Source organism: Sceloporus occidentalis, unplaced genomic scaffold, assembly GCF_023333645.1.
Source record: "Sceloporus occidentalis isolate IW3139 unplaced genomic scaffold, rSceOcc1.0.p SCAF_49, whole genome shotgun sequence".
In the NCBI taxonomy this organism is placed as follows: Eukaryota; Metazoa; Chordata; class Lepidosauria; order Squamata; family Phrynosomatidae; genus Sceloporus; species Sceloporus occidentalis.
In genome coordinates this window covers 4,224,611-4,237,507 of record NW_028317029.1, presented here as the reverse complement: position 1 = coordinate 4,237,507, position 12,897 = coordinate 4,224,611, and the positions used below count along the sequence as shown (strand labels likewise).

The window sequence follows — 12,897 nt, the reverse complement described above, 5'->3', positions numbered from 1 at the left end:
AAAAATCAATAAAATACAGGAATTTTAGAACATGACTAAAAATGTATCACATGGTCAGTGGGATTTTCTAAATGTATATCAAAGAACAACCCAGTAAGGACATTTAAAACAATATCTGAGAACTCAAGCTTGCTCTGTTGGTTGCCCGCGAGAAAATACATTTTCCGTGTCCTTTCTTTTAAACCTTCACAGGACACGAGTACCCATATGGAATCAAAATGAGCCACATTCGTGATGCATTGCCACATATTCAGGGCACAAAGGACAATGTCTGTTCCCTAAGCCTCAACGAGCCTTTCCTAATGGAGCAACTACCCAGAGAGATGCAGTGTCAGTTCATACTGAAGCCCAGCCGACTGGCTCTCGGCCATCAACTCACTGGTAAGTCCTCTGTTTTACAGAGGGTTCATTCAGCTTAAAATGTTCAATCTATGAAGTATGTTATTGCAGAAAACTGACATAATGAAAGGGTAGAGACACACATTCCAGCTGCCTGAGGTATTTTCCTAGAATTTACGGCATGTTTACACATATTGAGAAAGTTACACTTTCAGGAAACTGACTCGCAGTTTGGGTTCCAATTACCACAACAGGGAATATTGGAGAAAGAAAAGTGACAGCTAATATATATACATATAGATATGTGTTATAATTAAACTGTCTTTTCAACTGTGAGTTGTAAAAAGTGGTGCTTGTCATTTTTCAAGGATTAGCTTGATGTGTGGGTTATATTAATTACATAGTTTTCACTAATATTTACACCCTTATAGTGAGATTTGTCAACCCTCCATTCACGTCTCTAAGATGATGACTGAAATCTGTTTCCCATAAAGCTAGTGCCAACTCACATAGGGGCTGGACCAAGAATAGCCTCAAGATGTCAATTCCTGAGTATTTGTAGGACCTTGTCTTCCTTTCCTGTGGGATTGGTGGAACGTGTTAAAGGCACTTCCATCCTTGGTTGTGAACTCCCTTCAGTTGAGAAGCCTGGGGCAAGTCAAAGAACAGAGAGTTAATCCCTGAGATAAACTCTGCATGTAACAGTACACATGCCTTTGATTGGGGATTGAGCTCAAGACGGCTCGTGGAAGCCAGGTGATGCTCAACAGAGGGTGATTTTGTCATGCATTCCAACTTGAGTTTTATCCTAGCTAAATCTTTGGGTTTAATGAACATACCCTGGTGGTTTTAGGCCCTGTTCATTTCTGTCCCAACTAAAGAGTTGAACGGCATCTATCCTTTATTGCCAATCTGCTGTATGTATACATGCAGTTATATGGCTACATCTTCTCCTGTGTTGGCCCAATAAAATGTATCATCGCTCTTTAAGAGTTAATCCGTTCTGGTTACATACATTAAATCAGTCTTGGATAATAACAGTAGCAAATTGGCCTGGCTGGAAATTGAATAAAAACAACAAAAATATCTGAAAACAAGAGTTTTTGTAGTGTTTGAATGGCTTGGATGCAGCATTTGGCTTTGTGTCCTGTTGCACAAGGTAAGCTGCTTTCGTACCCAAGCTAATTATAAACCAAGCTGCTAAAAATGGTTGATCTGTAAAGTCCATTCAGATCTTTGCCTTACAGATAATTTAAGAGGGTAGGGCTTACATGTTTTTTTTTGTATGTGCCTCACGGAAATGCTGGTATTATTGCTGATCAGTCTATAATTTTGATGGTAGGTGTTTTTGAAGAACAGTGAGAGACAGAATAAAAATCCAGAATAACGCATGTCACAGTTATAAATTGATTTGTATTTTACTCAGTGAAATAAGTATTTGATCCTCTCTCAATCGGCTCCCAGGTGTCTTTTATACAGGTGAAGAGCTGAGATTATGAGCACTCTCTTAACGGGAATGCTCCTATTCTCAGCTTGTTACCTGTATAAAAGACACCTGTCCACAGAAGCAATCAATCACATTCCAAACTCTCCACCATGGCCAAGATCTGTCCAAGGATGTCAGGGAAAAGATTGTAGACCTAGAGTGGTCTACAAGCTAGTGAGAAGGTGACAAGTCAGTCTCCCTCGGTCTGGGGCTCCATGCAAGTGTGCAGTCCTGGCCCTGGCAGGGTAGGCTCCAGGTAGCGGGAGTTCAGAAGTTCCCAGGTATAGATATTGGACATGAAAATACCTGGCAAGATTGTTTTTATAGAAGAGTTAATGTCACTAAACAGATCTGAAAATTATCTTGGGATTCATGAGTGGCGTGAAATTTTTACTATTGTCGGTTGAGATTACGCATAGCCAAATATTACTATTCATTATTACATTGAATTGAGTGTAACTAGCGAAAAAATGATTTTGGGAAGATCGGAGGCTTGAATATTAGATCAATCTATAAAAATGTTATGTTACACTTGTCAGCGTCCTGTTTTACAACAAAATATTTATCCAGAAATTCCAGATGAATGTTTCAGGCTCTATAGGCCTAAGGGACGTGGTCTTTACATGATGGGGTTGTGAACACAAGAAGGTTTTAGGAACTGAGGCTGTGTTAAATTTTATGAAAAGACAATATGCATAACAGCTGATGTTTTTGAAATGCAGGGAAGGACATATTTCTTCCCTCCTTTGAGTTTGGAAACCGTTTTTATTTTTTGCTTTTTTATTATATTTGCAACTCGTTTTAGCCAAGTCATACAGGTTACTGGAGGGAAACATGGAGAATATTTTTTTTATAATTTAGTGTTTTAACTTTAGCTTTCCACCCAGTCTCAAGGGGGAAGTGCAAACCCATGAGTGAAATATATAGAATAATTAATGTTAAACAAAACTGACTTCTTATAATTCATGTCCCTGCTGTCTTACCACACCTGGAGAAATCAGAATTCTTTGTAACATACATATGGGACGGTGTTGTCATTTTAAATAATGAAGTGAGATGATTTGCATGAAAGCCTGGTTGCCAAACTTCTGAGCCCTTCGAATCCCTTGCACATCAAGGGGTTAAAGGAACGTAGTAGCCCCCATCATTCTTAAGTTCTTAACTAGAATCCTTTTTAACTTCTCCAAAACCCTGCCTTGAGTTTCAAGCATATTTAGCAATGCAATCCTCATCATTCATTGACTGATGATGGGGGTTATAGTTATTTTTATCTAGAGTAACAGACTGTGAATTTTGGTTATGAGGCCACCATATTAAAAAGCAAATGGGTTATTTGATGTGTTCAGTAAAACTAATTTTGTTCTCGGCCTGTGGTGCCTGATATTTTAATTGATACTCATGTCAACTACAACCAAGCACTAAATATGTACGTATCATGTTTCTCCTAATTTCTCCCCAGATCCTAGCCAGAAGCCATTTAAAAGGAAAAGGTCCATCATAAACTGGACCTTTTGGCGAGGTTCAAACACTCAGCTGGATAACGTACCTCTATCTCCCACCACTTCAACCCCTGGCAAACTATTTGGTGTTCCATTGCCGGCCATCTGTGAGAATGACAACCTGCCCAAGCCTGTCATGGTAAGTTAAAAAAAAAGATATATCTATAGCACAAAACAGCAGAATACAAGCAGGGAACACCAAATGTATCGGTGTAGTATAACACACTGTACGAATAGGTATTGTATGATATACACAGCCCATTGGGGGTAAAGACTAGTGGTCTCATAACAAGAGTCCAGGAGGAAAACTAGTTGGGCTAGATTGATGCCAGGAATGGTGACTAGATTAAAAAGTAATTTGTCCGGATTGCGAGAACCTTCTTTTTTTTTTTTTGACAAAAAGTACAATATTGGCCTTTCTACATAAGACTTACCTCACATGAGACCTAATTCGACGGCTGCTGGGGGCTAAATGTCCCATAATTCTCCACATGTTGAGCATCATAGGATGCTTATTCCATAGCAGATGGAATACCAGAGGATTTCTATACCTGCGTGCAAGGAAACAGCTGTTCTCTCTAAAAGTTTATCCTTTATTGAAACAAGTCAATAACAGAACAGCTTTTCATTCCATGTCTAGTATATTGAAAGTGGTCCGGCAAATAAAACATTTAAGTAAAAATTGTAGTGGTGTAAAATTTAATGTGAAAACAAATCCACAATAAAACATGTCTAGGAGTAAATTAAGTTATTATTATATACACTAATGTTCAAAAGTTTTTTGAAAGAAACGCAAATTCAATAACGCAGAAATCCAGCGCAGGCGGTGTTAATGTATTAAATGACTATTGTAGCTGGAAACGGCTGATTTTTAGTTGAATATCTTCATAGACGTACAGAGGCCCTTTATCACTCCCATCACTCCTGTGTTCCAATGACACGGTGTGTTCGCTAATCCAAGCTTAAAAGGCTAATTGATCATTAGAAAACCCTTTTCAATTATCTTACAGCTAGAAATGTCCTTGTTTTCCATAAAAACCACTAAGTGATCCCCAAACCTTTGAACAGTGGTTTATATATAGATTTTACCTGCATTTAAATATATATTCTATGTTCCTGCCTATTACTTTTTATTTGTAGAAATACAGGTGCCCTGGCTGTAGACCTAATGCAGACAGATTAACCCAGAGAACAGATGACTACTTTCTACAGATACACATTATTCCGGCTGTATCACAAATATCACATTAACTTTTAATTATACTAATGCTAGATGTACTTTAGATGGCAAGCTAAATTTAGCTGTTTTGTGAGGAACAGATCCAAATGTACGCACTTTGGATACAGAAAATTGATATAATGAGATTTAAAGCAAACATCTGAGTAGCTTCTGTAAATCTAGAGTCAACAACGTTCATTTTTCTAGACACTGCTAATGGGGGAATACTTGGCTTTATGTGAATGGTATAATACAGTTTAGAAGACAGCTTGTGAGGCCAAGTTACTATGGCCAAAGCATTTTGTCCTGGTTTCGGATCATTCCGTTTTACGGCAGTAGCAGGTGGTCAGCCACAGTCACATACGGTGATATAGTAAAAAGCAACAATAAGTTCCAAGGCGTTGGACATAGGGCTAAAATAATTGTTGCTGAAGCAGGAAACATGTTTAATGGTTTTGTGTGTTATTTTCAAGGGTTTTCTTGTGTTTTATTTTAAGGATATGCTGTCTGTCCTGTGCCAAGAAGGACCGTTTACAAGAGGAATATTCAGGAGGTCAGCTAATGCAAAATCCTGCAAGGAAATGAAGGAGAGACTCAACTCTGGATATGATGTCAACTTTGCCTGCGAATCCATATTTGTCACAGCTTCAGTGTTTAAGGTACCCAGATGTTGAGGAAGCTCACTTGACTTTTCTGAATCCCTTTCATGTTTTCCCATATATAAATAAATATATATATATATATATATATATATACACACATGGTATATTAGCTCAAAGCATAGCTAAAGTTGAGCTGGAATTATAGCTAATGCCTCGTTGGGCACAGAACTCTTCAACCTTAAATCTGGACTGGAAGTAACCTCAAAGTGCCGCGTTTCATCTTGTCGACTTCAGTACTGTGGACATATTTATGTCAGTAGAATGGTTTGGATTTACTGAAAATGTGTTTCAGTTTTAACTTGAAATCATGGAGGCTACATGTTATTGTATATATGCATAGCAACATTGCTTGGTGAAATATTCATGCCCGACCAAAATACATCGATAGGCAATCATAGATCTTACTGTCTCATTAAACAAATTCCTGGATGTACCTCTTGGAAAGAAGGGTACATCTGCTTAATTTTAGTCATTACATATAATAAAATATATAATTTCAGTATTTTCCCGGAGGAATTCTCCTTGCTATGCATGTTGGCTCATTATAGGATCTACAAAACGGATCTCTCCTTCTTCTACAATGTAATGACATTACATTATTAAGTATAATGTTATTAAGCTGAAACATTTTTATTCTCTTCAGTGTTGGCTTTTTGCATGAAATATTAGATTTTAACACTAGAAAAATGTGTGGATCTTGAATGCATGAGAGACTCTATTTAATTACTTTAATGGGAATAAACGTGCACTATATGGTATTATCGTCTTGTTTATTTGGCAAAAAAATATATTAATTAGAATTTCCACATGACAAACCCTTGTATAAAAAGTTTCATATCACAGGAACTGAGATCTGTCACAAAATCGATGGTATCTAATCGACTTCCTGCCCCACCCTTAATATGGCTGTCTGGATCAACTACAATCAGCAACTTTTATAAAACAGGAAGTTAAGATACCATTCTAATACCATGCAATACACAGTGTGTATGTATGTATATAATATCTTAGGGTAATATTTTAGTGTATAGGCACTTTAAAATAAGTGGCTTTGGTTAACAAAGCTAAAAGATTCTCTTTACATGGCTGTGGAGACTGGGTTTTTATAGGAAGTGCTTAGCATTCCATCTTCCTCTGGGAGCCTTTTTATAGTTTTTTGTACCTTGCATGCCCTGGTGTTTGTTGCCCATGAAAATATCTGCCAGTCTTTGTAATTGTAGACTTTAACATCCATAAATTTTTCTTTCCTCACAAAGGATTTTCTACGTAACATTCCAGGAAGTATTTTTTCCTCCAGACTTTATGACAAGTGGGTTTCTGTTATGGATCATATAAACGAACAAGAGAAAATAAAAGCCATTAAAAAGTAAGCATTTTGCCCACACTGTGGTTTGTTACATTGCGCACGTACCCACTCCATCTGAATGTCACGTAGAGAGAAATATAGCTTGAAATGCATGACTAGAATTCCATTCCATGGGTACACTGTGTTCTCGCAGAAATGATTAAGATTCATCTCTTTAACGGTTACTTACATATACAAATGATGCTATAAAGGTATATTTCTGTGCATTTTTTAAGTCCTAAGTACAGTTTTTAAGTCCTCTTTTAATATCCAGTTGGTTAACTTTTTTGTTTGTTTACTTTAATTGTAATTATAATGACCTTGGCAATATTGGGGTATCATCTACTGCTTGTGGCAGCTGAAAGCACATGTTGTAAGCAGAAAGATTAGCACAGCAGAACACGAGGTTGAACCAAAATAATTATTACGGTGTATCTATTCTGTATGATTGTATGAACGTCCACATTAGTTCATGTGCTGTTTTGGCATACTTGTCTATAGAGCTTTTCACTGCGGGGCGTTCCTGTCTTAATGTTTCTTTTAATTCATCAATAAGATATCCATGTTGTTCAGGGATGTCAATGCACAGGAATCTCTGGGCATATTCACTCAGCAGTGAGTTGGGCATGGGTTGAGGTGAAATGAAACATTTAATCTCACTGTATTTACTATACTAGGGGACAGACTGGGCCTTAAGTCATCAGGGACCATTTGAATCTTAAAGGCCAATAAAATAAGACGCACGTGTGTATCCCCCTCGCACTACACACTATGGGATGGGATCTGCCGCATGAACGGCAATAAAGGTGCGCTATCGGGTACAAGCCCACTGGGCATTTGTCTGGTTTGCAAAATGGCTAGTCCAGGCCTGACCTTTAATGCGTGATTAATACCGAAAGATTAAATCCTTCTTTCGGCATTGATTTACTGCTTAGCGAATAAACTAACTATTTGCACTATGAACTAGCCTGTGGCAGTGATCAGGGCATGGGTTTAGCACATTAAAGAGGGGATGAGTAGGGAATAGGTAGGAGCAGGCTGGGTAAGAAACGGCATGAATAAATGTCGCTCCCCTGCCTTGACATCAAACATACTAGATGTGGTGGAGAAACACTGACCTCTTAGAACAAACTAATTGCTTTTCTCTGGTATTGCAGGTTGTTGGAGAAGCTCCCTCAAGTTAACGTGATATTGCTACGCTACTTGTTTGGTGTCTTAAACTGTATTGAACAGCATTCCGAAAGCAACCAAATGACGGCGTTCAATCTGGCAGTGTGTATTGCTCCAAGCCTCCTCTGGTCGCCCAGCCCTGCAAGTCCAGAAGCAGAGGGAGAGTTCACACGAAAGGTAAAATCTACTATGATCTAGTTAAAAACTAAGTAGCTGTTATTTTTATATGTGATCACTTGGTGATTTTTATTTGGTTTGTTATTTGTATTTTAAAACCTGTTTAAAATACATAATAAAATATTGGGTTAAGATATATGTGACTGTGATACACATGTGAGTTTTGACAGCTTTTAAATAGATGGGTTTAAGTAGTTTAAGATCAGATTTTCTCCCATTTATCTGCAAAAATATATACGCAACCATATTCTCAGACTCTTCAACCATATTCAACATCTAGTCAATGACCTCATTGTATTCCAATATTAAATGCCTATATCCAAGACCTTAGGTTGGTGAGGGACCCAGTATAAATAATTTGTGTTGATGGCACCCCAGATCTCCTTGCTCCAACTTGACTGTTTGGACCTAAAGATCGAGACTCAGATCACCAACCCCCAAACCTCAAAAAGTAGACACAAGGTATTATAGCAAGTAAGAGTACTGGTCACAGCACAAACAAATATAAATATAAAACAACCCATCGGCTGCTGTGCCTGAGCTCAGCAAGTGGTTCTCACTGCAGATATAACCAATATTGGCAGCCCAGCATTACCTGTGCTCCCCAGACACAGCCTCCAGTATCTATGCCATTAGGTCTTGGCCAGGGCAGAGTCAACATAGTGTTTAATACAAAAAAGCATATAACACACAAGAGAAATACATGAATGCATAAATAATCCTTACAAAAATGGGGGCAGATGGGAAGTCACCCTGTCCTTAGAAGAACAAGGATGGAAAGAAGTAAGTCCCTCCCATCAACCCAACGGAAAACAATGTTGCCCCTCCAACTGTTTGCATGCCCTTTGCACCTAGGTCAGCTGTCATGTCGCTCTTTCCTTGTCGGTTTGGGGAGGCCTATACTAATGTAGTAAAATGGGTGCTGGTACGTTGAGACTTAGGAACCTGGATGTAGCTGCACCCCTGTAAACAATGTGCATCAAGAACTATAACTTGCTCACTTGTGTTGTGGAACCTTCAACTTCACACCTGTTAGCATAAGTAAATTATCTTGACCTTACGCCTTCACCATTCTGCTCACCCTATATTTGCAAAAGCTATGAGAACCACAGGGGAGAATTAAATGAACAAATGAGGAGGAATAATCCTTTTAGCTTGCATGGAAAAACATCTGTTTTGTTTAATTGTAAAATAATTGTTTTTCTATTTAATACATGTTGGTATTACTTATTTACATAGGGCCATATATATTTTACATGTCATTCATAACCAAAGTAAGTTTTTGTATTTGGTTTTCAGGTTTCAGTATTGGTACAATTCCTCATAGAAAACGGCAACCCTATATTTGGAGATGACATTTCATTACTCTATTCCAGCTTGTCAGACAAAGACGATAACAGAGAAGACAGCTCAGGTACTAACAACATTCATTCGCTATACTGCAGAATGCCCAATAATTTATTTCTGATTACCTTTGCCAGGGAGTACAGTGAATTTGATTGCACCTAGCAATCTCAGTCTTTGGCAAGTGATTTTCTAGGTTGGTTCCATAAACCCAAGGAATTGTGCTCTTTGGGGCAAAGGCAGTTATATCAGTCAGTTGCTATAACTCTTAACCAGTTTAATTTCAGTGATTTCGTGTATAAAAAGGGGCATCAAGTCGCGGGATAAAGATATAATGTTGCCTCTGTATAAATCAATGGTAAGGCCGCACCTTGAATATGCTGTGCAATTTTGGGCACCTATTCTAAAGAAGGATATCATAGCACTAGAAAGGGTGCAGAGGCGGGCTACAAAATTAATAAAAGGAATGGAGCACTATAGTTATGAAGAAAGGTTAACTAATTTAAATCTGTTTAGTTTAGAAAAACGTCGCCTCAGAGGGGATATGATAACATTATATAAATATATTCGGGGCCAATACAAACCATTGTGTGGAAATCTGTTCATAAACAGGACTATGCATAGGACATGTGGTCATGCGTTCAGACTGGAAGAAAGGAGATTTAGTCTAAGGCAGAGGAAAGGGTTTTTTACAGTAAGGACAATAAGGATGTGGAATTCTCTGCCTGCAGAGGTAGTTTTATCGGAGTCTGTACAGATGTTTAAACTGCAACTGGATGGATACCTGGAAAAACATAATATTCGGGGATATAATCTTTAATTATGGGGAAACAGCTTATTGATCCAAGGAGAAATCTGGCTGCCATTTTGGGGTCAAGAATGATTTTTTTTCCCTGGTTAGTGCAAAATTGGAAAGAGCGAAACTGGGTTTTTTTTTTTCCATCTTTTGGATCAACAGCAACAAATTAACATATATAGGAAAGGCTGAACTTGATGGACGCATTTCTTTTTTCAGCCTATAAAACTATGTAATTATGTAATTTCAATTTATTTTATGGTGGACCAAACTAAATGAACTTGTGCTGGGATTAACATTTATAATGAATATATTTAATTAATCTATAAAGTGACCTCACTAAATTAAACTATGCTGGGCCAGCTCAACCCTTCCAACACACAGATTTGACAAAGATGGTCCATAGTGATCTTGGGTAAAAAGTTTGTTTTGTGAATTCGAGATCTTTCATTTTAAACCATGAAGAAGATGCCATCATTAAATATATTGATATTAATATATTAAAAATGGTAAAGATTGGAGTTTATCACAATTCTATTAGCCAGTAAAGCTATCATGTAGGACTTGAGAAGGAGAAGGATGATGTGTGTGCTGGTGCTTTAGTAAATGTTACTTGTGAAACTGTGCATACTCCCCAGGAGAGTGGTCTACATTATTTGAACTTCTTATTAGGTCTAGGAGTCAAGTCCTACAGAGGGACATTCCCAGGGCAGTGTCTCACATTAATAAACCACTAAGTGTTGTTATCACTTTTAAGAGCAAGTTATTGTTTCCGTCCCCAAAAAATCTGATATGCAACATTTTCTTTTATTTTAGATGTTTGTTCTTTTAAACACATCGATTCTTCCTATGATAGCCTGGAGAATGAACTAAATGATGATGGCGATTCTACGTTCGGTGATTTAACCAAGAAACTCAGTCACGATAATAGAAGTCGAGATTCTGTCTTGACTTTGAGTGACTGTGATCTTGACCAGCCAGATGTTGAAGACACTCCAACCGAACACACCGTGGCATTGCATCCCATAAGGGTATCTACAGTTTTATATCACAAACATATGTCACACGAGCAATCTGAAAATGAATCCGTTTGTTCCAACACTTCTGGATACTCCTCAACAACACTGTCAGATGCTCTGAAAGACTCAATGCGATACAGAAGAAGCTCGGAACCAGCCATAGGAATTCTTGCCTCTAGGTTCAGTCGACTTAACGAGTCTCCCCATGAGAATCCCAGCCATAATACAAGCTGTGATGCTCTTCTCTCACAGTCAGCAGATGACTACTTAAAGCAGCATCGTTGCCTACAAGTGGAAGGTCAAAAGCTTATTGACCGCAGTTTGACATTGGGGATTGATGTGACAAAAGGCATCAGTAAAAAGCAGACAGGTGACAAAAATAATTCTCTAGATCGACTTTTAAAACCACCAGTACTAAGACTAAACATTTGCTCTCAGGCTAGCTTTTCAAGCTTATCTTCTCCTGGGACATCTCCATCTGGATCTTCTTTGAGTTCTTTGGACAGTGCTTTTTCACAGTTTTCTGATTATTCAGTATTAGCGTCAAATGAAGTTACTTCTCCTTTGGAGTGCAACATGAGGACACACAGAAAGCAGAAAGAACTAACTCCAGACTTCACAAATGTGAACTCTTTTTCAGGTTTTGGTTTAGATTACAATAACAAGCAAAAGTGTCATGTGACTTCAGTGTATGCTGGAAAAGATGAGGTTGAAAGGCCATGCCAAAAGTGTTCAGTTGGGGTTCAACAAAGTACATGGCTAAAAACCAGCATATCTACTGGGAAAAACTGGTCAAGAAAAATAGAAAACACAACACAGGATGTGAACCAGTCAACCAGTGAACAACATCCGTGCACCATTTCTGAATGTTCCTTGCTCCAGGATCCAGTAACTGTGACTAAAGTAGACTATGAAGCCAATATGTTACAAAAACAGAAAGACTGTAGAGAGGAGATACATCTGAGTTCCTCTCCTTGCAGTACTGAAGATGTCCATAGTAGGAACATTTCTGTAAGACACCTAATGATAGACAAGAATGTGGACATGAATGGTAATGGGGAAAATGTAGAATGTAGTTCATTTCTCTTACCATCCCCTGTGTCCATAAATATTGACATATCTTCACAAAACCAAGAAAAGATCTTCCCTCAAATGTTTTTTCTTGGTCAGAACATTGCATTCTTTGGTCAGACAAACAGGCGAAAATCAACAAACTCTTCTAATGTAGAAGAATGTCAGATGCTAAGTTCCACCCTTAAGTGTTCAAGTGAACACACTATCCAGAACCATGAAAGTAAAAGTGACCACCTGAGAGACAATATGATAAAAACCACAGCTAGCCGAGACATCGGAATACGAGTTGCTACTTTTAAGAAAAATAAGATTTTGCCTTCTAACATAGACACTGATATAAATGTTTCCAAGTGTGATTTGGAGAAAAACTTTTGCGTGTCTCCAAAGCTTAATACGACCACAGCAGATTTGTTTTTTCAGCCGGACATGAGAAAGCATATTAAAACCACGCAAGAGTCTAATACAGAGATACCCCACAGCAGAGAATTGCACACAAAACGCTGTAGTGACCCCAAGTTTGAAGACATAGACCAAAGGTTTTTTGCTGAGGAATCATACGTGTGAGGTTGTGTCAACGCAGCAGTACTGTGAGAGGCAAACACTTTCATTGAATGGAAGCTCGTTTATTACATGCGTGGATAGTTTGCTGGACCCTAAAATGTTTGCTGGACATATATTCAAAGCTAATAACTTGTGTGTGCAAAGTAGCCTGATTTATTTAATCTGAACCTGTTGAGTGCATACCCTTGGCTTTGTCAAAGGGTTTA

The 12,897-nt window shown here is 38.1% G+C and overlaps 1 protein-coding gene across 1 annotated transcript in view; it reads left to right on the top strand.

Annotated features, from left to right (window-relative positions):
• Positions 1-12,694, top strand: part of LOC149288931 (rho GTPase-activating protein 20-like) — a 51,962-nt gene extending 39,268 nt beyond the window's left edge. The window contains exons 9-15 of the mRNA XM_089491251.1: positions 193-381; positions 3,285-3,463; positions 5,041-5,202; positions 6,462-6,571; positions 7,708-7,897; positions 9,197-9,311; positions 10,854-12,694. Coding sequence (XP_089347377.1) covers positions 193-381; positions 3,285-3,463; positions 5,041-5,202; positions 6,462-6,571; positions 7,708-7,897; positions 9,197-9,311; positions 10,854-12,694 — 2,786 coding nt within the window. The remainder of the gene's footprint in view (positions 1-192; positions 382-3,284; positions 3,464-5,040; positions 5,203-6,461; positions 6,572-7,707; positions 7,898-9,196; positions 9,312-10,853) is intronic.
• Positions 12,695-12,897: the final 203 nt, after the last annotated feature.